The sequence below is a fragment of the Manis pentadactyla genome, chromosome 4, assembly GCF_030020395.1.
Source record: "Manis pentadactyla isolate mManPen7 chromosome 4, mManPen7.hap1, whole genome shotgun sequence".
Lineage (NCBI taxonomy): Eukaryota > Metazoa > Chordata > Mammalia > Pholidota > Manidae > Manis > Manis pentadactyla.
Window position 1 is genome coordinate 7,635,771 of NC_080022.1, and position 25,863 is coordinate 7,661,633.

At 43.3% G+C, this 25,863-nt stretch overlaps 1 protein-coding gene across 2 annotated transcripts in view; it reads left to right on the top strand.

Annotated features, from left to right (window-relative positions):
* The window catches only part of PEX14 (peroxisomal biogenesis factor 14), a 147,705-nt gene that overhangs the window by 55,489 nt on the left and 66,353 nt on the right, over positions 1-25,863 (top strand). For both annotated transcript variants that reach the window (XM_036925207.2, XM_057499704.1), the window contains exon 3: positions 17,260-17,344. In XM_036925207.2, coding sequence (XP_036781102.2) covers positions 17,260-17,344 — 85 coding nt within the window. The remainder of the gene's footprint in view (positions 1-17,259; positions 17,345-25,863) is intronic.

Genomic DNA, 25,863 nt, shown 5'->3' on the forward strand with positions numbered 1-25,863 from the left:
TTAGGCTGTGCTGCCCAGAGCAGCCAGAGGAGAACCAATTCTTTAAAAACTGGCCATTAGGTATTGGTTTAGAAAGGAGCAGTATCAAGAATGGGTGAGAACCACCTGGAAACAGATCTCCAGGTCAGTTTATCATCCTTGGGATGCGCTCAAGTTCTTCTCCAGACCTTGTGAACAATGTCTTCACAGCATGACCCCTTCCCTGCCTGTTAGGCTTAAAGAGGCACAGCCTTTCTTACTAGTTTTATTTCAACTTTGGGATGAATGTCAACCCCAGGTTTGTTGTGTTTTGTCCGGCCCTGAAAAGCAGCTGCCTCTGGCCTGCATTCCTTGCTTCATCCCGGCCAAGGGATAAAAGTGTAATCGGGAGCACTTGAGCCAGGGAGAAATCTAATTCTCTTTGGATTTTGCTGGTCACACCCCAGAAAGCTTCCTTCTCTTCCCTTAAGTTCCAAGAAATGTTTTATAGCTTTAACTGTATGACAGGCTCCTGGCAGATTGGACTTTGTGGTGGAGGCGGGGACGTAGGGGCGTGGGGGCAGCTTCACTCCTGTGGGAGGTGCAGAGTGCTAGTTGGCCCTGGGCAGAGCCAGCAGATGGCACTGATCAGGGGTCAGTTCACCCCATGGTGTATCCCATATGCAGATTTGCTTGGGAGAAGGGGGAGTCAGGTTCATTAATTAAAGGAGCCTGGCTCTTGTGCCCTGTAATTATAGGTGCTAGAAATCTGAATTTTAAGAGGTCTGTGCAGCTGCATTTTGAAAAATGTAGGGAGGCACCGAGAAGTATACAGGCTGTGGGCAAGAATGTGGCTGAACCAGATTTGAGAGGTTCAGGTTTTGGCAGAGTTCCTCTTCAAATTCATATTTATTCTTTCTATCTTTTTTTTTTTTTAATGGGGAGCTGAGGCTCTGATTTTTCTTTTTTTTTCTTCTCTTTTCTTTTTTTTGATGACTATTACACCTTATGACAGGCTGGTACTGTCAGAGTGTGAAGGGCTGAAAGGAGTTGCTGTGAGCCAGAAGATGCTTAGTTTTTAAGGAAGCGAGGGATACCTTTGGGCCCTAGGGATGCAGCATTTGAAAAAAATCAAATGATTTCTTAAAATTGAGTGAGGAGAACAGGGAGCAGAAAGTTAATTTGAATGCCATCTGGGGAGATAAGTCCTGGGCATGTATGGGACCCTAGAATTTTTGTCCCTACTTCTGTTCCCCAGAACAGTGCCTCCTCCTCTGTCATAAATCACATTTTGAAGTGAACCCAGAGGTACAAACAGAAAATTTCAGACCTTTATGGGAAGTCCAGACTTGTCCCTTTTCTCTCTCATTTCCTCAATCTTTGGAGGTTGACCTTTTGCTGTGGGTGTTTTCTTTCTCTCCTCCGCTTTCTTATTTTTCTGTTTGATTTATAAGGACTCTCTTTACTTCTTGTTAGAAACCTTTATTTCCGTGACTGTTTGCATCTCTGTTAATTAACCATGTCTAATTTGGGATGTGGATGGAGGGGGGAGAATTAAGATGAGTAGGGGTCCCCCCCCTCCCCTCTGCTTGCTGAGGCCCATGTGACTTGGCGCACGTGGCGGAACGCAACCCTTACGCCACGGTGAACCTCCTTTCTCCTTGGCTTTGTCTCCTTGGGGATTTGCAGATGTTATCCCATTTCCCCCTCCTTTGGGTATTGCAAGGGGCTGGCAAAAATTATATAGAAATATATATATATTTTTAAAAAATATATTTTTAAAAGGAGAATCCTCTGTACTCTTCTTACATTCTTGTATGTATATTAGGAAATCGACAGTTAGTGAGCCCATAAACTGTGGAATAGAACAGAAGTCCTGAAGATTGTCATTTCATACATTTACAATATGCAGATTGCAATTCCAATTAGATTGAAACCTCTATTTAGCAGAGTGGTTTTGTGAAATAAATAACTTTTGAATAAGGCCTACTATATATAATAAATACATATTTTTCCTTCAGTTGCCGGCATCGAGCTTCCTGTCTTCCAAACACTTGCCCTGAAATGCTGATTCAGAAGCAGGCGGCATCTTTGGGCTCTTTACAGAAGAAATGCTTCTCCTTTGCTTTCCTGGCACAGGGATTTCATCCTTGATTTACAGTGCTCAGCTTGTTAGAGCCGGCGAAGGGGAGGTGGTGTGAAGGTCATTATGTCCGTTTGATCCTCTCGGCGAGAAAGTGAGGGGTGTGTGTTTCTCCCTGTGTGCTTGTGGTGGTCATGGTGGGGTTCAAGTGCCCCCCCTTCTGTCCAAGAGAGTTGGTCCAAACTCTGTGTCTCTTTTCCACCCTCTGTACTGCATGTCATCCAACAGGATGAACAGTTTTGAAAGCCTAATACAGAGTTCCATGAAGAGCAGCACACCGCCTAGTAGAGAGCCTCCCCCCTCAGCATCCCCGTTTTCATGTCCCTCCTCTTCGCAGCCCAGCCGTGACAAACTGACAGATAATTAACAGATCGGGTCTCCTATTAAGCAAGTCCCAGTGCTGGAAGCTGCTCTTGCTTTATGCAGGTCCTAAGCGGCTCTGTGTGTGGGTGGTGGTGCTCTAAGTGGTCCTAGCAGAGCAGCCGTGAGTGCTTTGGGAAAAGCAAACAGAATGCTCTTTGGAAGAGAGAGTGCTTAAAAGGGAGAGCGGGGCAGGAAGGTGCGCAGCTTGAAAGCACCTGATGCGAGTGCTCGAATACTAGGACTTGCAGTGTTGAGTCCTGAACACCCACTGCTTGTCTCAGGGACCAGTGATCTGGGTTATAATAGGATGCCTGATTACAAGGAACATCTTGAAGGCCACTTAGTCCCAGGTCAGGCTGTGCGTTAGGCACTCTAATCCTTTGCCCTAACACTGGACTGGAATTGCAAAATTGGAAGTGCGCAGTCTGTGGTGTTTCAGCTTTGGCACTAAATATTTCTACACAGATGCTGCTCCGTGTGGCTTTTTGTCACTACCCAACTTTTCTTTCCCCAGTGGAAAGAAAAATTCACTGTGAGAGTAGCTCTTCTACCTACCAGTGACTTTTAAGAACTACTTTTCTCCTTATTTATATGGTCACTTTTCTCTTCTTCATGATTTGAAATACTAACATGTAGATAAATATAGCAGCTTATTGGGGCTACACATGGGCTTAGGTCCTTGGGCCTGGCATGTTGAGCAGAAATACCTAATTGCATCAAAACCACTCTAAGTTCATGTATGTGGAGCCCATCAAGCTGAAAGCATCCAGACTGCATCTGCTGTTATCAAATCACTCGTGAATCCAGCTAATTAAAATAGAGCTTCATTTTTCTGAACCATTGTTTGGCAGGAATTCGAAATGGGTCTAACCCAATTTCTGCGTGTTTATGAGCCTTTATTATATCAGAGGTACTTTTCTGTAAATGTACAGGGCAGCGTTAAATGAATTGACCCACGAAGTATCGCTGTAGATGCACCATGGACTTGCTAATGATTTCTCTTCCAGCTTTCTGGTTTCCAGACATACTCTTGAAAGCTTTATGTTCTCTTTTTCGGTTCTCTGCTCTTTGTCCTCCTGTTGTTGTTTTTTTAATTTTTAACTTTTACTTTTAACCTTCATTTTTCTTTGAAAACAGGACGTGCTTTTTATTCTCTTAATGAAGGTTTCTTTTCCATTTTTCTTCTTCTTCCTCTCTTGCTGTCTTTGCTCTTCATCTGAGGGATGGGACTTCTCTTTATTTCTTGCTGTTTTCTGTCCCCTTCTCACCCCTGATTTTCCTCTCTCCTCCCTTTCCCATTTTCTTCAGTGCCTTTCCTGGAGCCTTCTCTTTTTCCTTTCTCTCTCCTTTCCACCTCTTCCCATTTTTCCTAATGAAATGTTTTACCTTTGTCTCCACATGCTAATACAGATTAGCGCAGAAAGTGGGTGCCCATGGAGTAGAGGAGTCTGGCTGCTGGAAGGTGATGTCAGCCTGTTTGCTTCTCTGAATTTGCTTGCATGCTTTATTTTAGGTTTTTAAAAGATTTTTCAAACCACATCTACTCGACTTTATAGTCTAATAATCCTACTTTGAAGATCAAAAGTAGTATATAAATGCTAAATAATTATTCCTTGTAACACTTTGGTGAGTCTCTAAGCAGTATTAGTTCCATTTTACAGATGAGGAAGCAGAAACAGGAAAGATAAGTAACTCTCTGAAAGTCACCCGAAGAAGTTGGTGACTGAGTTAGAATTAAGACCAGGTCATCTTCGGCTTTGATCTTGATTACCGCCTTCTGGGAGTTTACTTTTCTCTGCCTAAGAATCATGTATCTTAAAGACACAGGTGAGAGAATAGTATCCTTTTTCCCCTTCTCTTGATGTACTTTTAGCCTTCTGAAGTTTCATTTGTAGTCTTTAGATGTTAAATGAATTTCTAGGTAATTCCTGGGAAAGAAGGATGCCAAACCACTTATGGGCTGGTAAAAACCCCGTCCATTACAGCCTCCAAGCAGAGCGCTCACTTTCTGTTTCCAGCAGCTTCCAGTAAGTGGGCCCACATCACACACGCTGGCCCTGGGGCTCACAGCATTGTAGGAAGCACTGCCATATTTGATTGAATTTAGCCATTCTGGAATGACGTGTGTGTGAAGTCGTCTCTTGCATTACTGTGGCCTTTATTATTGCTAATGCATCCTGACATTACAGGTGTGGCCTTGGCTCTCCCAGAAAGGGCAAGGTTGCTCTTACCAAGCTTAAGAGCAGAATTCATGAAACTGTTGTACAGTGAAACCCGTGTTCACATTTAGTTAATAAGCAGAGTAAGGGACATGCTTTTACAGAAAAGATAGCCAAGTGACAGAGGCCTATCCTAATACCTCACCCTGCATTGTTTCAGAAAGTGGCTCAGTTAGTAGTATTCTCCTCCAGAGAACTAAGGCCAATGGAAGGTTCAGGGAAGTAGATTTCAACTCAGTTTTTAAAAAGGGCCCTAGAAAACGCATTGACGATCTCTTGAGGGCGTGAGTTCTTTGTTCATTAAGGTCTCCTTTGACCTCTTTCCTTGTCTTGGGCTGTAACAGCAGAAGTGGCAAGGAAAGATTTCCTTGTCCTGCTTGGTCTTTTAAGTGCCTGGTGTGCTGTGTGGACCCAGTGAATGCTTAGTAACTATTCCATATTTAATCTTTGGCTTCCTGCTCTCAATCTAACTTGAATAAAAACTGTTCTTGTTCAGTTCAGGCAAACCACCATCTCTGGCACCCTCGTGGAATAAGTTATTTTGGATAGCCACACTTAGGTGGCCATCGAGATCCACGTGAAAACAAAACAAAACACTTTAAAACTTTTGGCTGGGAATTACATAAAATGGGTTGTATACTTTCTTACTTTATTAGGCAGAGTATCTGGAATATAACTTAGTCCTGATGAGTCAGTGTGGTCATTTCAGATGTAAATGTTTATATTGTGTTGTAAGTATAGCTCTGTTTTCAAAAACTGTTGAAATACAGATATGTTGTATATCTGCCCCTTTTCTAAATGACTCTACCTATGCCAAATGACCCCAAACTAATAAACTTTTTGAGTTTTTTGTTTGCTTTTCATAGATGTTTCTCTCTTGACGTTTGTTGCCAGGCTTTTTTTGCTGTCTGGTCTTTGTTCTGTAAGTTTCTCTCGACTAGCTGGCTTATTTCTTCTTTCTCATTTGCAGTTTTTAATCTTCTGTGATTTGGACACCAGATAACTAAGCTTGTATATAAAATAAATAGCAAAGCTTTACTCACACTACTTACTATATGTAAATTACATGGAGTCTGCCATTTCTTGTCTGGCAGCAGTGATTTCTTCTCCCCTTCCCTCTCTCCTGCCTCCTCTCTGTTGGTTTTCTTTTTTTGAGTTGAGTGAGATTGGAGAACTGACCTCCAGAAAGGTGGGGTCTTGTCTTCGACCTGCCCACGCCCCTTGACCCAAGCCACCGTGTCACAGGCTGCCTCACAGAGTCAACTTAAAATGATAAAGTGGTGTGGCTGGAGGGTGCAGAGGATCACCTGCTTAAGCCCTTATTTTGCATAGATGAAGGGACCTGAGGTACAGAGTGGGGATGTGAGAGGCTGAGTTTCAGGACGTGTTGTGTCAGGGTTGGACTCGGTGTGCAGATTTCTTGAGACTCAGCTCCGCCTTCTGCCCTGCCACCTGCTAGGTTCTGTTCCCTACCTATTTTGAGCAAAACATGTGTGAATGAGGAATAGAGGGTCTGTGTAAGGTAAAATCATGGAGAAAAATTCTCTGCTGGCTGTGGACAGGTTCAGAATTAAAGCACATAAACCAAAAAAGGCTTCTCTTTGTTGCAGTGTTTGGCTATGTTTGTACTCAAGGCTGATACCGATATTATAGGAGAAGCTTTAATCCCTTCATTCAAATTTACAAGAAATGCTGTTTCCTTTTAGTTAGAAAAAAAAAAAAGTCCAAGAGAGCATTTGATTTGAGGAACCAAAAGTCTAGAAAATGTATCCGGGAGTCCTCGTCAATTTGGGGCATAATGAAATATAAAAAATACTCAATAAAAGCTCCTTTATTACTTTAACTGTTTAAATGTGGAGTTTTTAGCCATCAGGTTAATGTTTTGGTATCATTTTTTTATTTGATTGTGAGCACTTTTCCAGGTAGCTCTGCCACTCGAGCGCTAATCAGATTCCCACAGATAAATGGTGCTAGCTTCAGCCTGACATCACCGCATTTTTGCTTCAACATTATTTTATTTGGTTTTCCTGTAAAAGTTAATAACTGTGTGTCCATGTGTTTAAACAGGCAAGAAGAGAGAGAAAGGGCAATGAGCAGAAAATGATGAGTGATGATGTCTCAGGAAGCTTTTGCCAACTTGAGGAAATGTGGGGATTTTTGTGATTTCAAAGTATTTCACCCTGTGAGTGGGCTGTGGAGAATTATGAAGGTTGCAAAGCAAGATGGTAGGTAGTTCATAATCCTTCAGGTAACAAAAAGTGAACTTCTGTTCCTAGACAGAGCTGGAAGGAAGTAGGAATGAGTTACTGTTGATTTAGGGGAGGAGGTGGAGGGTACTCAATAGAACTGATTTGCTTAATGGTGAGCATTGTTTAAGTTTTGCATTATTATAAGTAAATCACATGCTTATGTTAGGTAACCAAGACTGGTAAGACCATCAAATGCAGGGCGCAAAGACCCAATTTTGTATTTTCCTATTAGAGGCGGGAGACCTGTAAGGAGAGCCAAGATGGCTCTGGTGTCTAGTAGGCCTTTGTTGAATCATTTATTTTTTTTAAGTGTATTTGTTTATTGGTAGCTGTGGTTGTTAATATTAGGAATGCTAGTGATGTTTACTGAAAGGTTACTGGATGGTTCAAAGCCATGTTGATTACCATTTGATTCTTCTGGTGTGCTATGGATTTCCTTCCCAAACTAAAAATGTCTAAGTTTGGGTTTATCAGAGAAGGCAGCTGGAGTGTTATCTCTTGATAGAGTCTGAATTTACACCTTCATACTGTGGGTACAAATCTGACAATGGGTGTGAGAATCAGGTCCACAGCCCTTGTTTCCATGCCCCCTATGTTCCATGCCCCTTTCTGAGAAAATAGAACCTGGCCACCACCTTACTTCATATGGATGTGGGGTACTTCTGACACCTGCCATCCCATTTATTGCCAGAGTTGGTTTCACCGATGTTCTGGTCTTGGTGGATAACCTATTGCTGCCCACACTCAGGACTTGGTGAGGAGGGTGGCTTTTCTCTGAGAGGAGCTGATTTCATTTGACCATTTGAATAGAAGCAGTTTCTAATCCCTGTCATCTTACTGTAAATTTGAGGATATTTGAGTCTGCCACCTTACTCTGTTATGAATCATACTTTTGGAACTCATACTTTTATTTTTTCTTTTAGACCATAGATGAAATCTAAAATAATAAATAGCAAGAACTAGGACTCAGTGGGCTTCTGTTAGTAGCTGATATTAAGGTTCCCTTTCTTCTGCTTTCCTGTGGATCTAAAGGTGATCTAAAGGCCATCTGCATGTGTCATTTTATTTTTATTTATTTGTTTGTTTGTTTATTTTTGTATGCAAAATATCTTAAATCACACTACAGCTCAGCAATATCTAGACTAGAGGCTGAGGCAATTGCAGGTTATCTAGAAAGGAATCTTGGTGGGCTTGGCTGCAAATGCTTGTTTTCTTTTTCTCTTTCTCTTCTTTCTTTGAGAAGTACAGTTAATTCAGTAGATTAAGTAGCAATTCCTACATGCAGAGAGGGAAGAGAAAGCCCAAAATCAAAGAAGTACTGCAGGATGTGACATAAGGAGAGGTAGACTTTGTTTCCTCTTTTGTCTTTGGCACAGCACAAAGGAAGGGCTCAAGGTGTACTTGTTGCCATTTTTTTAAATAGAAATTAAAAATTTTATCTCTTCTTTTTTTTTTTTGCCACAGCCCATCATCCATTTGCTTACTTGCTCAGTCCCAGTGTACATGCACAGCGGCATGAGAATTAACCTGGCCTCGTCTGGGCGCAGCTTTATTATTGCAGCACAGTGTTCGCGCTTCGCTACTTTAGTCTCATAGTCTCGCTCATTTCCTAAGTGACTTAGGTAAATTCCCCCACTCCCTTCAGTGAAGTTCTGTTATGCATCTGTAACACAGATTCTTTTTCTCTTCTAATAAATTTACACCCCCTTTTTCCATTTATCTCACCTCCAACCCCCAACCTCTGGCAACTACCAGTCTGTTCTCTGTATCTATGAGCTTGTTTTTTTTTTTCTTTTTAATTCCACATATAACGGTACTTGTCTTTCTCTGTTTCACTTAGCATAATGCTCTTAAGGTCTGTCATGTTTCAAATGGCTAGATTTCATTCTTTTTAATGGCTGAATAATACTCCTATGTCTATATGCCCCAGTGTCTTAATCCACTCACCCATTGATGGACACTTAGGTTGTTTCCATATCTTGGTTATCTTGTAAATGATGACACATCTGTCATTTTAAATTATTTCCTTGCTATCTTTTGGACTTGGGCTATTTCTGGGCCATGACTACTTAAAAATTTTTTTTTTCAATTTTTTTTTTAACATTTACTTTCTCCAGTTTTTGTGAAGGATATTTGGTAGGAGTGCCATTTAGTGAGCCCTTGAAGGTTTTAGTGTGGCACTGTATGTGGGATGATAGTAGAATTTCTTGGTTCAGAGCTTATCTTCCATGGGATTCAGGAGCCCATCTCCTGGCCCTCTGACCAGAAGTTGCTAAGCCATCGTGAAAGGACCTTGCCCTGCACCGCCTGGTGGTCATCATTCAGGGTCCGACCCACAGTGATGACTTAATGCTTGAAGGTGTCACTATCCATGACATAACCTTTCTTCATTCACTTCCTAAACACCACATATCTCAATAGTGCATGACTAGAGAGAGCTTTACCAATCTCCATCTGGCCCTGACTTCAAAAGAAGTGGGAACTAAAGCAGCGTTTCATCTGCTGAGCATCCGAAGGTAGTTTTGGAGGAGTAACCTTCAGAAAGCATAAAATTCAACTGGTGGTGGAGAGAAAGGGACTAGAAAGTAGAAACAGTGGTCGTGAGGACTGTCTGCTACATATTTTTAGTGTTGGAGTCACCAGCCACCGTCACCGAGTGAGCTCACAGTTCTCCTAGGGAGCATCTTGGACACTGAGTCATTACATTCCTTTGGAGTGATTCAACTCAACAGCTTGACACCTTCATTAATTTTACAGCACGAAGCCTGGGTGCTCTCTGCTTCCTCTCTAACAGTGTGGAGAAATTAAAGGAATATAGAAAATACAAAACCAAGGGACGCTGGAAGAAGGAGCAAAGAACTGTCGAAAGAGACGGCATTAAGAAATTACACTCCTTGCCTTTTCTTGGACTCTCTTGGGACCAAGCACCCACCTCTTGCCACATGTCTCTGGCACATAAAGCTTTTATTTCTGTTCCTGGCACACCAGCTGAACCTCTGACTTGCAGCCAGCTCGTTTGCCTTCTCTGCTGAGGTCACTGCTACCGTGATCCGTGTATAATGGCATTTTCCTCCTCTTTTCAGTATGGAGGCTATTACAGTTTCTTCTCTAAACAGAACTTCAAACAATTTGCTGCCAGTTGGATTTCAAAGCCAAGGAAAAGGCAAATGTCATCCTTTTTTTCTTACCTCTTTGGGTAACTGCTTTGTTGGTTGCATCAAAAATTAGAGGGGCTGCTATCTAAATTCAGGAGGGGGGCAGGGGGACGAGGCATTTAAATTTGCTTTTCTTTCTCCCTGAAGGAGAAAATCCTTTTCCTGCTCAACCTTTCCCAAAAAGGAACTTTGATCTGCTCAAACCCTGAAGCAAGGGTTTTCATTTCCTCTGCAGCAAGCATGTGCGCTACAGCTCCGTGGGAGGCGCGGTTTCTACGGACCTCCATCCGCATCAGGCGCTCGGCTTTCCAGCCTTGCTACTCAACTGTACCAGCTCCCTTCTGGCCGGAGGCTGGCACCCAGAGCACTCTCCAGTCACCCTTATGTCCTTAATATCACTGTCACTTGATAGTAAATAGTGCTTGTTGGCCTAAGGTGTTTTTTATTTCCACATACATTTTTGGAAGAGCTGGTTTAATAAAATAACAAAACAATGACAGTCTGACAAGCAGTTTATACAATATTTTTAACTAGGGTCTAGAAGAAAAATTTAAATGCAGGGATATTTCACTTTGAAAGGTAGTTTTTGTGCATATGACATTGCCACTTTTCTTAACGGCTTTTACTACATATATCAGTGTGTTTTAAGAGAGACTGGGGTCAAAAATGCATGCTTTGGAATTCCCTAAATACAGACTTACACAATAGACCTTAAAAATATTATGTTCTATCATGTCAATTCTTGTGCCACTTATACCAGAGATATTTTATTCTTTAATGTGAAAAACAAAAGGACAGAGGAAAGTAAAACAAAGGAAATTAGGGCCCACAAACTTAATTAGTATAGGGTTGTAACCCAAATCAACAATGGCAAGGACACAATGACAAAAACCAGGAAATTCCAACTTAAAAGAGAGGCTCTTTCCTTTAACTCCTTGAGTGCCCGGGCACTTGTTTCCACACTTCTCACCCAGGTGCAGGAGGCTGGCTCAAGTACAGCTCACTGTCTTTATTTTTGAACTTCCTGGCTTTTGTTGACTACCCCTCTCCTTTTCCCCCTTGATGTAAACAAAACATACCTCTGTGTCTGCGTGTTCATTGTAGATAAACGGGCCAAAAGTACCTCTTGATTTTGTACCCCTCGGAGGAGAAAGTAAAAAAAAAAAAATTCCTGTCACTGTCATCTGTTCATTTTTAATGAGCAATTTTAAAAAATTGAAAATAAAAGGAAAATGAATAGGTGTTGAACCAGCCCGTGATATGTAAATGCCAACTAGTAATTACCTAAAACCTCAATTTTCATTCGGTTTCATCTTGCAAAACATTTCATTTTCCCTGAGTGAAAACCCTTCACTGGGGCTGTGCGTGTGCGAAGCGGCCGCCTGTGGCCTGCGCGGCCGCCGGCTCCGGCTAGGGGGCACTTGGGCTCCGCGCTTGGGCTGCCTGAGCCGGTGTCCACCTCAAGGTTATTCCCCTCTTGCCATTCCAGTGTTTTTGCTCCGGGCGATCCGTGGCGCCCCTTCTCCCCCACCCCCCCAGACTGGTTTCGGGGAACCTTATTTCGCCTTGTCCTTGCGCAGGATCGTATTGAATTTTGGCTGACCGAGCCTTCCGCTGCGTATTAACTTTCCCCGGTTACCTGCCTGCCAGACCCTCGGCTCCCCCGAGTTGCATTTCACACTATGAGAGCCGCTCTCTGCCAGTCTCCCTTTCTTTCTCCCTTTGAGATTTCAAACACAGTAGTCTCTATTTGTTGTCTATTGCTGCGGCTTTTTATTCTTTCTTTTCATTTCGGCGGCGAGGGGCAGCGCTTGTCGATGGAAGCTCACGTCTACTCTCCTGCCACACTTAGAATGATGATCCTGACATTTCCTTTCTTTTGCATGCTCAGGGATTCTCTTTTACTCTGGTTTAGGATCTGACACCTTTTGGATGTGTTCGGCAGCATCGTGGAATGTGGCTTGTGGATGCCCCAGCTTCCAGGGTGGTTACCCCCCCCCCCCACCCCGGGCCTGTTCCCTGGCTAGAAAGAGAGCACATAGAATTGAGAAAGAATGAGAGCCTGGGCTTGTGAACTACAGATCAGAGAGGATTCTGGATGCAGAAAACCAGAATTATGTTGTCCTAGGACCCTGGCTTCGAGAGTGCTTTGCCTGGAATCTCAAGAACACGGCCTCTTTAGTGAGATATATAGCTTCATAATTAGCCCGTTGCATTTTTTCACGAGTGCTGGCATCAGCGTTCTACGATGTGTTTCCCTGATTAACAGCTGCTTTGCAACTATTTCCTTGTGCCACCGATGACCATATTTGTCAAAGAACTCCTGACAGAGTACTGATTTCTTACTAAAATGCAGCATTTCTGTTTGAAAAGGGTTCTCTCCTTCTCGGCAACGCCTGGCTTTTAAAGTCAGTCCTTGTTAAAACTCGAGTTGGCTTTGGTCGACCGCTTGTTAACAGGATTCTGGGTATCTATCTACTTTAGAGTACGAGCATAGGAACCTTTCACAGGCAATTTAATCTTCTGAGCAGCGTGCATGTAGCCGTGCAGCATTGGAATGGGGTTTCGGGCCCGCGTATCGGTCATTTTCTTTTGCCCTCTAGTTGTGATCTCTCTGGGTTAAAAAGGACTTGGCTTAGGTTGTTAGTGTCATTAATTTCTGAATATTTTTAATATTTTAAAATGGCTAATGAACACTCACGTTTTAGGAGATAGATGTGTGCGTAGCACACAGGACTGCTGGAATTGGTGGCATTCCAAATAAGTGTCACTGGAGACAATGCATCAGGTTCACATGTCAGGTGCAAAGTGCTAAGGCTTCCTCAAACCCCCCAGGTTCGTTATTAGGCAAGCTCTGTTCCCCCTTCCCCCTTGTGCCGAAAATAAAGTGTGCATTCTGAAGATTACAGTGTACAGGTCTTTGGTAGGAGAGTGGAAAACACATAGGAAGCATCTCTTCAGTGAAGATTGTCAGGAACCTCAATTCTTCTCACCAGGGATTACTTATCCTACACAACGCATTTAACAGCACATAGTTCATCGTAGATCGCCCCAGAGTATACTGTATTCCAGTGATTTATACAGTTACAAATCGTGGTCTCTCAAACACAAATCTCTCTCAATTGGCCAATCATCCAGGATCCAAAGGTGTTTTTCAACCTCAAGTCCCCTCTTTTTCCCAGGTTGCTGTCAGTCACTCTAGTGTAACTGTTGCAAAGGCGAAATTTTACTCCCTTTTCTTTGCACCTCAGTTGTAAGGGATAAACAGTGAAAATTACCAAATTTTCCTAAAACTGTGGAGTTGATGGTGGGAAGGGTGTTTTATTTTATACTCTTTGGGGGAAGGAGGCGGAACGTTGGGCCACAGGAATGGCGTGGTGAGAAACTATGCTTCTGTTTTTTTCTGAGTGAGTTGTCTTCATTTTTACGAAGCCAGCTACTGGTAATTCACAGTGCACTCATTAAGAACTCTGAGTGCAAGAGGAGGGGAAAGGAACGCAAATTCCATATTTATCATGGACTCAACAGCAAATGGCTTCAACAATGGCATCAGGTGCTTTGCACCAGAATTTTCCCTGGCTTGCTGCACTCCCACAACATGTGCAATAAAGTTCCTGTCTCCGTTTTACATCTCTGACATTGAGGCGGAAGATTTGGCCTGAATTTATATAATTTAGTTGGGCACAGATATAACCCATGAATAGTCACATTCATCTCCTAATTAGAAAATCAAACGATAATACAGGGCAGGCTGCAGGCACCCCATCATTTCACCCAACAAAAGCGTGTTGTGTGTGTTGGATCTCCTCAGAGGAAGAAGTCAGTTGAATTGCTTCATGAAGTTAATGAAAAGTATCCACCAATAGGTGAATGAAAGATGCAAACCCAGTGCACTGTCAGTTATTTAGTGTGTTAAAATCTTTACATTATGGGTAAAGGTTTTTGGGAAATCTTCTGCCATCTGTGTATGAATCTGAGGGCTTTTAAAATTCTGGATTGGACAGCACTCCCCCTCCGCACCCAGATTATAGTGCTTAGTTTCTTGGGCAGAGGGAGGAGAAGAGTAAAGAGCAGCTGAAGAAATGATTCGTGAGAGGAGAGAGGTTCTCACGTGTTCACGCTTACATGTACCTGCTTATCTGGGTATCTTATTCAGCACATTATGTTGAGGCTATTAGTTCTGATGCTTTATATTTTTGCATCTGGCGCAGTGATATCGATGCTGTTAAATATGTGATTTGCCTGTCGCCTGCATTTTCAGACAAAGATCAAGAGGAACATAAACAAGCTCCAAATACACTTTATGTAGGTGTTTGGCAGTATTATTTTATATGGCTTGAAATTAGTGAATGGAAACTTTGAAAGAAATTGTTCATATTTTTGCAAGTTTGAAGTGTGCCGGGACTTTGTCAAATTCCCGTTAAAATAAATACGTCAATTTCGTCTCCCTTCCAAATTCATTTATCTTGCTTTTTTAAAAGGTGTTTTCTACTTTACCTGATGTTTAAATTGGATTCACTCGTTTATGCTGTTCTTTGCTATATCCCCCACGTTTTTCTTAAATGAATTACTAATGACAGAGCACTCCATCATTCCCTCTCTACAGCCACTTTAAGGAAAGCATGGTGATCTAAACCTTTTAACCTATTAAAGATGATTTTTCCCAATTGAATCAGACCCACCACAGGTGTAATAACTAATCATTTAAACTACACCTGCTATTATGTATTTTTAAGCCATTATGCGTGTTGGATAGATGATAATTCATGTTTATTGCATTGTCCGATGGATCCGTTTTGCCTACACTAGGCTGATTAATGTATTTAAAGAAATAAGAGATGCAATTTTTAAAAAAAATTGATGGAATGCGCCAAGCACAGCATTGAGTGCACCATTAAACCCATCAGAACTTTGCTCTCTGACCAGAAATGCATATACCAAGGACTATATTAAAAAAGCAAGGTGAAACCTGTGCATTTTAGTGGTGGAACTCTGTTTTCTTTCTCTGTCATGGAAAATTTTGGAAGGATGAGGGAAAGGTTTCTGCGTATATGGGTAAATGAGAGGAGCATCGCTGTGAGCACCTGCTGCTTAAGACCTGCTTATCCCCATCCCCTGTGACACCTGTACACATAGCCCAGCGCGCCACACACCACCAGGGCTGTCCTTGTCTCGGGCTTTGAAGGTGCACTTTCTGTCCAGGTGAAGGACAGTCGTCCCTGAGCCATCTGAGTCGTGCAGATTGGCACAGACCCTGTGCGGCTGCCCACCCCTTCCCAGCCAGGGCCTCTCTTCCTTGGGCCCTTCTCCTTCCTCCTCCCCCTTCCCACTTCCCCCTTCCTTTTTATTTTCTTCTCTTCTGTTCCAGCCTCTCCACTTTCTCCTTTTCTCCCTCCTTCTCCCCCTTCTCCCCAGTCCCTGCTCTTTCTTCCTTCCTTCCTTCCTTCCTTCTTTTTTTCTTTCTTTCTTCTTTCTTTCCCTTCTCCCATCTTTTCATCAAAATGCATCTGTTTTTATGGATATTTGTGAGATATTTCTGGATTTTGATGCAACCTGAGGAGATCTGGCTGAGGGGCTGATGGGGCGAGTATGTAGTTTTGGAGTCCAGAATCCCGAGTGCTGGTTTTTCTCCAGTCTGGAACTGGTCTGTCACCTCTGTGGTTCATGATGGGGGCTGATGAGTTCGCAGTATCGGACAGATTATAACTGACACTAGTGTGTCCGATCTGAAAGTCTGGGATACCTGAGTTCATTCTCTGGGGAGAATGTCTTAGGCGAGCCTCCAGTGGAGGGATTCTGAGGGGAAAGATATAAGGGAATTGCCCTGGCTTTTGGATTTTCTTTCTATTTTATCCTTCTGTCTTTTGTTACCAGAGAAGTGTGTCTTGTCTCAAGATTCAATTCATGTAAACTATGAAGAGAGTATTTGTTACTTGCATTCCATTTACAGTCACAGCACTTTCTGAATCTCTGTATTCTCTATATAACTGCCACCCTTAGTTTGGAGGCTCTTAAAGAACTTCCTTATATTTGGCCTTTAGAAATTTGTTCTTTCAGCAACTTAAGAGTGAGCTGCAGGGCCTGTTGACTTTACCTGTAACATGAGACTATAGTATTATTCTAGTTTTGATGCGATGAATAATGCAGTCTTTTAAAATGGTCCCTTCTCTGTCTGGGGCAGGTTGGCATTTCCCACCTGCTGGACTAGTGTCTGGGATGGAGAGCAGACAAGCGGCATGCAAACGGGCTTTGCCGCGTGCTGAGTGACGGCAAGGTTAATGCCTTCAACAGTTTTCCTCCCGTCACCTACTCGGCTTATTTGTAAATAGGAAGATTTCATTAAAATCATTACCAGAGGTAGGTAGGTAATCAGTCAATCTGTCAGCTTTTAGCCACGAAACGCCAAACTTTGTCCTTTGAAGGCTTTTCCAAATTCAGCTCCATTGCGTAAGAGGGACCCATGTGAGTGACTGCGTGTGTTGTCTCTTATATAATCCCTCTAGCCGGTGTATGCTCAGCACTTTGCCAGGCTCTGTAGAGGCAGCACGGTCTCTTCAGATGCTTGCAGTGTAGCTCGGGAGGCAGGCTGAACATTAGAAGACAGTATAATTATGTCTTCAATTGTATGGTACACACTACAAGCATTGAAGAATTTAAGAGAACAGGGAGATCAGAGATGGCTTGCTCATTTAGGGAAGGCTTTGAGGAGTTAGAAGAGACTGTAAAAGGGCCGTGCTGGGGTGTTTGTGTGCACGCCTGTGTGTGTATGCATGTGTGTCATGTTTAGACAAGTAGAGGCGGGAAAGAGAGGCCTTCCAGAAAAAGGCCTCAAGTGTAGTGACAAGGTGAACATGGCCAAGAGAGGGCTGCCTGCCTGGGAATATGAAGGATCGGCTTGAACAGGGAGAACAGGAAAAGATTATTGCAGGTCTTAACAGCTAGGCTGAAGAGAGTAGATTGGATAGTTTCAGATACAGGAAGCCATTGAAAGTAGGGAACCGACGTGGTCTTTTATTTAGGTAAATTTTAAATGTGAGAAATTACTGGTTATAAATCTGACCACAGTAGTGTGTTTATTTCTGAGGGTCTGGGATTAAATTGGTAGAATTTTTAATCTTGAAATTCAGACTATTGAAGTTCACTTTTTTTCTCTGTTTTATCTCCCCCACCAGATTGCCACAGCAGTGAAGTTTCTACAGAATTCCCGGGTCCGCCAGAGCCCACTTGCAACCAGGAGAGCATTCCTTAAGAAGAAAGGTACAGGTTCCCCGTGGCCATGCAGAGTAGCCTGCAGAAAGGGACTGGAGACAGGCAGATGGAAGCCACAGTAGTGATGAAAGGCTCTCCTATAGCTGTCCCTGTAGTATATGGTACAGGTGAGGGGAGCCCCCGGTGGGAACACAGGCTTCTTTCCTTACAGGGGAGCAGAGAGGTGATATGATTCAGATAACTGAGCACCAGGTTATAAGGACAGCCACTTAGCTCAGGACAACCAGGCATAGGCAACATTTGGCACAGAAGAGGCCCATTGGGTTAGATTGTGGAGGACTTCTGCTTTCTGGTAGGTTCTTTTGAATACGCCCCTGGCTGCAGAATGACTGCTTCAGGTTAGGAGGTCAGTTGCTTCAGTAAAGAATGAGGAAGAAAGAAATGAAGGACGAGGGAAATGAGATGACTAAACAAGGTCAGGTTAAGGTCAAGCTTGGGGTCAGTCTGATTTACAGATTGAAGTGGTAAATTACTGGTTTTATGGTATTTCTGTAGGCAGGAATTAAATGGATCTTGACAAATTCTTCTTGTCCAAAGAAGAATCTGTTCTGACTGTTGAAATTTAGGATAATTTTCTTTTTTGTAAGATACAAAAAACAAAAACAAAAACATCCCAAAGAACAAAAACCCAAAACAAACAAACCAAAAAGAAGCCTGACTTTTCATTCTTCGGACATTTAATTTTCTAGGAGAGTAGGAAGTTGTTTAAAGGCCCTTATACACTCTGAGGGAGGAACGTGAGTTTTCTTTCCCCCAAAGCAAAACACTTTTTTCCTCTAGGAGCTGGAATGTCAGCCTCAAAATTCTGGGTGTTGAGCTTTAAGTCATTTGTGGCTGGAGTAGAAGATGGAGTGGTTTGGTGGTGTTTCCCAGGTCTGCTCCATGGCATCCCACCAGAGTGATGCCGGGGGACCGTGTCCCAGGGCTGCACTTGCAGGGTTTGCGCAGCTTTTCATTCATAGGCAGCCCCAGGGCTGTTATCTGACTGAGTCGATGAGGGGCACTGTGTGCTTGCTGGTGGCATCATGCTCACCCCCCCTCAGCCGGAGATTATTAAAATTTGGAGTACGTTGGCCAGCCTCTCCACTCTGCAACCATCATGCCATAAAAGAGTTTTTCCTTGAAATATGTGTACCTATGGGGAGTAATTAATCATAAAAGCTTGGGGATCTCAGCTCTCTCATCAAAGCTTCGAAGCGGGGGAAAGCTGAGCCTAAAAGCTGTGCTGATTACCCGGGGTAACCTGAGACAAAATCTATGGTTGCCGAGCGATCCTTCGCCCCAGTATATTGTGCAATATTATAACTGCCTGATCTTCTCCTCCACTGACAATGACCAGTTATTCCTCATTTTCTCTCAAACGCAGCTGGGTTAGAATTTCATTTGCAGAAGGTATTTAGAGCAATTTAGAGACAAATGTCTCTGGTGTTTGCTCGGCACTTCCCTACCGCAGGCTTTGCTGAGCAGTTTTAGTATCAGGAGCTCCATCTAATCTGTTTAATTTTAATAAATCCCTGACTGGGAGAGGGAGAGAAAAAGAGAGAGAGAAACTCTGGACCAAATAATACTTCTTTTGAGTTAGTTGGCTAATGATTACTGTAGAGAGGAAACTGTTTTGTGCAATTATTATTTGTTGCTCCTCCAAAAAAAAAAATCGATGAATTCATTTATGAGCGTTTACCCTCTGCCATGCCCTGGTCTAAGCACTGGCAGTTTAGCAGAGAATAGGACAGACACAATCCCTGTCCTCTCAGAGCTTGAATTCTAATGGGGGAAGGCAGACAAGTTACAAATGAAAAAATGAAATACATAATATGTCAAATGACAAGTGCCGTGGAGAAAAATAAAGCTGCACATAGTTTTGAGGAACACCAGTGTTGGTGTGGGAATGGCTTGCACTGCCAGCAAGGCGATTAGAGCAGGTCTCTCTGAGAGGGCGATGTGGGAGAAGGCCTTCAGGTGGCATGTGTCTGTTGGTGTGTAGTGGGCAGGGTTCCTTCATGACTCTTCCTGCTCTAGCTAGCAGTAACCTTGAGTGGCATCATTCTTCCTCTGCAGAGAACCCCAGGAATTTACTGTGTACTTAAACCCAGAATCACTGGCCATAATCACCCATCTCCATTATCCTCTGAAATGCTGCTTCAGTCAGTAATTATCTATTTCCGAGTTGAATCCCAACAGGGTAAGTTCTGGCAGGACCTTTCTGGGCAGAGAATTCCAAGGTCTGATTGGCGTCTGGGGAGAAAGCCCCTTCGTGGATTTAAATGTCACTTTTTAGATTTCCGGCTGTTCCTTGTGTCCAGGCATATTCGACTAGCAAAGCTGGACAGGATGAGGCGGGAGGGGCTTTTACAGAGGAGCACGCACCTGCACAATCCACCCCGTCCCTAACCGTGTAGCTGGGAAGGAAGGAGTGCGGGCTTGCTGGTCTTTGGGGTGCGGCGGGCATCTTGAGGGGAGGGGCCAAGGTCCTGGCATCCTCCCGGCGTCTCCCTGCAGGACCCGTCGCAGTGGTGGGTCTGGAGTGCTGGCTTTGGGCAAGCTCACAGCTCCTGTAGCCTCGGCTTTTCCTAGCAAATGTCACTTCAGGGAATTGCAGTACAGCTCTGCCTTGAATTATAATCTTGACTTTCTTTTTTTTTAATAAACATCTCTTTCCTGAAAAGGCAAATCCAATTTTGTTTTTCTTTTAATATTATTTAATATTTAATATAGAAATTGAGGTCCCTGTAGTGCACGTCAGTTCAGTGGAAAATGAGGGTTACTTAGGCACATCAGCTGAGTTTGTTTTATTGTGAAACCACAGCCGCGAGCAGGAGCTGCATCCTGCCTCTCTTATGACAGGTTAAATGCTGTGTTCTCTGATTTGGGGGGACTGGGGAGACTGAGGGAGGCCTAGTGGGGAGTGAATGGGGTAGGGATGGAAGAGCATTGGTTTGCAAAGGTCTTTTGTGTTTGTAATTTTTGTCTGTTTTTTGGAGATCTTTTGGATGCCTTAAAGTCTGACTATGGAGTCATTAATGAGAAACATGAAGTTATTAGAATCATTTATCATTTCTCAGAAGTTTGTACTGCCGTTTTGTGTAATTTACAAGATTTCTTTCTTTTATCGGGAATTTGTTGGATGAAAGAGAGAAGCAGCTGTTCACCTTCAGAGTATTAGAATAAATGTTTTTGTTTTCTTTCCAACCACTTGATTCTGCAGGTGACACTCCACTGCACAGTTGGCACACATGAAGGTGACAGGCCTGTGTAGGGTTAAAGCCCTCACAGAACTGGTCTGTGTATGGAAGTAGTTCTTGCCGGCAGGCTCCTCTCTGGGGCTTTGACTTTAAGGCAGCAGTCCAGGAGGTTAGAGTAACTTAAAAATAGCAGTAGAAACAGTCCAGACAGTTAGAGCCTTGGACGTTGTTGTCAGTAGGCTTATGTTGATTTGACACCCTACCCAACCACAAAATGTAAGAGGCAGTCTGCTTCCAAACGTGTTTGGCAGGCTGAGTAGAAAGTGGGTAAAAGTGATGCCTGTTCGTGGGGTGAAGGTGTAGATGAGGTGGGGGGAAGACAGAGTTGTCTGTTAGCGTACTCTAATATGTCTGCTGCAAGCAAGCTTCTGGAAAAAAACCTCAATGCTTTTCTATATCATCCTGCATTATGGGCCTGGATGGCATTGGCTGACACTTCGTTTATTGCTCTCTTTTCAAGCACAGGAATAAAGGACTGTATTCTCCCTTGTCTAGTAAACAGTCCAGGAGGAAAGGAAAACTAAACAAGTAAAACACACCACCATACTTTCTCATTCTAAAAGGTGAAAGCAGATCTTATCTTTCTTCTGTTCCTGGAAGCGGAACCCCCAGTAGGAAGACTGCCCTCCTTGCTGGAAATGAACTTGAGGAAGAAACCTGATGGTCTCAACCTTGGTAATGGGGTAAAGGTGAAGGGCTTCTCTCACTGGAGTATTTTAAGGGGGAGTAAATTCTTACACAGATTTCAATTTAACTCGCTTTTATTACTTTTCTTTTTTATCATTTACGTCCATTTCATGAGGTAGTTTGCATGTCCTTGAATGGAATCTCGTTACCATGAAAGCTTTTTTAGCATTGATTTCATAACAGTCTTAATTTAATAGCTCCGTCATTACTGAGAAGCTCTGGGAGTGGGGCCCTGGCTTTCCAGGTCACTGACCTTTTAATTACAAACCTTGTTCTGACGGTCAGGTCATCGGCGGACAGCTCCCAGCCTGTGCCCCCAGGATGAAAATGAAAATGACTGTGTTTCCTCCCCCATCTCCAGGAAAAAAAAATTGTAACCTCATGTGTTTCTAGAATTAATTTTCTCCTTCATCTTTACTTTATAATTAATTCTTTACTGTGTCTTAGTGAGGCTGGAAGTATTTTTGTAACACTGCTTTCTCTAGAGCTTGGGTCCAGCAGATAGTTTGGAGGGGGTGGGAAAGGAGATGAAGGTCTTGCCAGCTACTGCCCCATGCTTGACTGTGGCCCATTTCCTCATCCTCTGAAACTCCTGTGGCTGAGCTGGAAGGAATAATATTTCTTGGCTCTGTGAGGGGCTCTGTGGCCTTTCTGATTTTTTGTTAACGATGCGTGGATTGGGGCATCAAGGTCCAGACTCATTCCTGCATTGGTCAGAGTCACGGAGCTCTATATGACATGGACATTTGAAAAAGATGTTCCCACTCTGAGAAAAGACAAGAGTGGATGGTTTTTCTTACTGTGTCTTGCCTCTGTGTCAGTCTTAGACGACTGGAGGAGACTGGGAACGCCCCACCCGAGGAGTTCTACGCAGCCTGGAGCTAGAACCGAGCAGGCTGGTCTAGGTTCTCTCTCACTGGCGATGAAGAGGGAGATAAAAAGGAGAGGACAGGCTGGTGAGTAGGGCGACTCTGGGTTTCGGGTTACTCAGGACTGCTCCAGTTTTAACTTTGGAATTCCTATGTCCTGGACAGCCCTTTGGGCCTGGGCAAACAGGTCACCCTAGCAGGACAAACCTTACTCAGGAGGGAGAGCTTTCAAGAGAGACAAAATGGGTATGTTTTTGGAAGCTGGAGGAAGAAGTCCACTAGTAACTAGTCCCTGACAGTCCAGATTGCTTTGAGGGGCATCTTCCTCAAACACTGTTTGCTGTTACTCCCCTTGGCCCTGCCTTGGTGTGGGGCCAGTGCAGAGCCTCTGGGGGCAGGAGGCCATGCCCTGCAGGCGAGTGAGGAGCAGACGGGGCTGTGTGTGGCAGCCGTGCTCGTTCCAGGGATGATTGAGCATCGCCATCCATCTGTTGTGGACGGACCATCTTCCTTCCCTGCCAGTCTTGCATCTGCATCTCCGTCACCTGCTGTTCTGGACCAGCCTATTTATCACACTGACTGGTGTTCTCCCCATCAATTTTCTACTCTCCTTGTTATCCAGACTTGTCTGGAACTCCATAGATTTTTGTCAGCATCCAGGATGAGAGCTACAGCAGCTAGACCAGCTGAATCCTGGGGAAATAGGGATGCCATGGCTTCCCTTTCAGAGGGAGAGCTTGTACCCCCAAGAAGGCTGAGTCAAGTAGGTCCCTGCACCTCACCCTGCACTGGGGGACAGTGGCACAGAGGAGCTTGCAGGGAAGAGCAAAGCTCTTTGGATTTACCCAGTTGCTTTGCACTTTTCCCCCAAAATGATTTTTTCACCTGAGAATGATTCTTCTTTTCTGAAACTTGTGTGCTTGCACCAGTGCTACAAAGAAAAGCAAAGTAACATTTCCATGTATGGTAATATCATTTTTAAAGGTTTGGTTTTTTTTAAACTTCTTGAAAAGGTAAGGTGTGTACATGGCTTTAAAAATTCAAACAGTAAAGAAGGCTATGCAGTGGAAAATAAATCTTCCTCTTGCCATTCCTGTTCCCTGCCATTCTCTTTCCCAGGGGGTGCTGCTCTTAACAGTTTCTTATGTATCATTCCTAAGATACTCTATCCATATAAAAGTATGTTAATATTTGTTCCTCCCCCCACAGAAACACAAAAACTTTTTAAACACAGTGGTAGCATATTTTACACTTTACCTTTACACTTGACGTTGGCAGTCATTCCATATCATTCTTTTCAGTGACTGTGTGGTATTCCATTATATGCATGTATCATAAGTGTTTTCTTAACCAGTCCCAACTCAGTGGACATTCAGATGGATTCCTATCTTTTGCTGCTTTAGACAGTGCCTCAGTGAGTGTTCTTGTGTGGACACTATCGGACGCACATTAGTTTGGCACTGTGCTATAGTAAGAGCACATTGCATATGGTGAGCAGGCAGGGGCGTATCTTCTTGCTTAACATTTTTTGAGATTATGTCCTCCAGTAAAGAACATAAAACTGTTTTCTAATATAAACCCTACTATAGGTAGGAAGACATTGAGAGAAAAAAGACAGCAGAAGATTATTATTAACACTCAGCACAGATTTGGATTCTGAAGAGCCATTCTGGTTATTAGTTACATGAAAAATACTTTCTTTCTAAAATAGTCCTTTTTTAGCCCATCTTTGAAGAAATATGGGTTCATAAATTAATTCTTGTACCCAAACATTCAACTAAGTGGCAAACTTCAGAAACTTGAAGTTTGTGATCTGTTTTCAAATGAAGTATATAGTTTTCTTTTGTTGGACGTTTTATGGGTCCTAGGCCATTGATTAGGTGGTCAGCTTTTGTTCAGGACTTACTGTGTGCAGAATGTCATTACATTAGGCACCTCATGAAGGAAAAATAAAGTACCTGTCTTTTATAATACAAGAGGCCTCATTATAAGGAGGGGGAATGGATGCTGGGTGCTTATCGATTATATCTGTGTGTGTCCATGGAATACAGCAGTATCTTAGCTAGCAGTCAGTTCTCTTTATATAAAAAAGGACTTTTTTAAAAAGCCCCACAAGGGAGAGATGGAGTCTGAAGCTTGCTAGCTGGCGAGGCTTCAAGGCAGTGGCCACGCCCTGTTCTCCCCAGCATCTTCTGCACAGGCAGGGCCAGCGAGCGAGGGGCTAAACAAGTGGGGACCTGGATTTAGGAGACACTTAGCAGGAAGAGCTTCAGAAGGAGCTCGGTTTTTCTTAAGTCTCCAGTTTAGGTATTTGTTCAGCTCTGCCATGTGTGTAAAGTAGTTTCAGAATGCCTGCACCAAGCAGAGTACAGAGTTGATGTGCAGTTCCTTTGAAACACTTTTTTCCAAAGCTGCCTAGGTCAGCAGAGCTTGGTTTTGACCTAGACATCGAGGGAGGCAGGGGCATAGATGGTCAGAGGAGAGTGGGAAGGGCATTGCTCGTGAGGGGAGGCTTGTGCCGAGATGGGTGCCATTCGCTTGCTTGGCCCATGGGGTGTGCAGAGAAGAGGATGAAGCTGACGACATGGGCAGCGAGGGAGGAGCCAGCGTTAGGACTCAATATGACTAATAATAGACGACAGCACTCTGAACCAGCCGAAACTGAGGCAACTATTGGAGGGAGGTTACTCTGGGCCCTGTACTTAAACCGAATTGGTCTGGCAATAATAAAACCCGCTACAGAAAAGGTCCTGCCAAGTCCGTTGTTAGGTGTGGAGGATCTGGACTGGGAAGGTGGCAGTAGAAGTGGAAATAGAAATGACAGCGTATTAACATAGAGAATTTTACGGTTTACAAAACACTCATATTGGTTAAATTGCTTCTTCACTGTAATCTTTGTAGTAGGTGGTTTAATAGATGTTTGCTGAGTGAATGAGTGAATATGTGATTCAATGCATCTTCCATCTTACAGATGAGGAAACAGGGTCAGAAAGGTTAAGTAGTGCAAATAGCAGAAGTAGAACAAAGGCTGAGTCTTCTGATGAGTTCTTTGAACTCCACCACATACTTGCTGGTGGGGAAGGACAGAGCCACAGACGTGAGAAGCGAGAGCAATGCACGGTAGTTGGTTGGATGTGTGAGGCGAAGCAGACAGGACTGAAGATGACTCTCAGGGTTGTTTGCGTTAGGCAGCTTTATTGAGGTATTATTGGCATAAAATAAACTATACCTGTTTAATTTGTACAATTAAAAAATTCTCACATACATATATACTTGTGAAACTGTCACTGCAGGCAAGATAATTAACACAGTGGTCACCCCCAGATATTCTCTCCTGCCCCTTTGTGACTCCTTTCCCCCTTTGTAGTTCCCATGCAAGCACCGATCTCATTTGCATTTTCTACAATTTCATATAAATGAAATGGTACAGTATGTATCCTTTTTTTGGGTTTGGCTTTTCTCACATAGGTATTTTGAGATCCATCTGTTTATATCAGTTGTTCATTCCTTTTTATTGCTAAGTAGTATCCTGTTGTTTGGATATAACATGATTTGTTTCCATGCACCTGCTGAGGAACATTTGTGTTTCCAGTTTTTAGCTATTAAAAAGAAAGCTGCTATGAATATTTCTATATAAATCTTTGTAGGGACATATAGCTCCTTTTCTCCTACACAGGTGGAATGTCTGGATCATATGGCTGGTGTATGT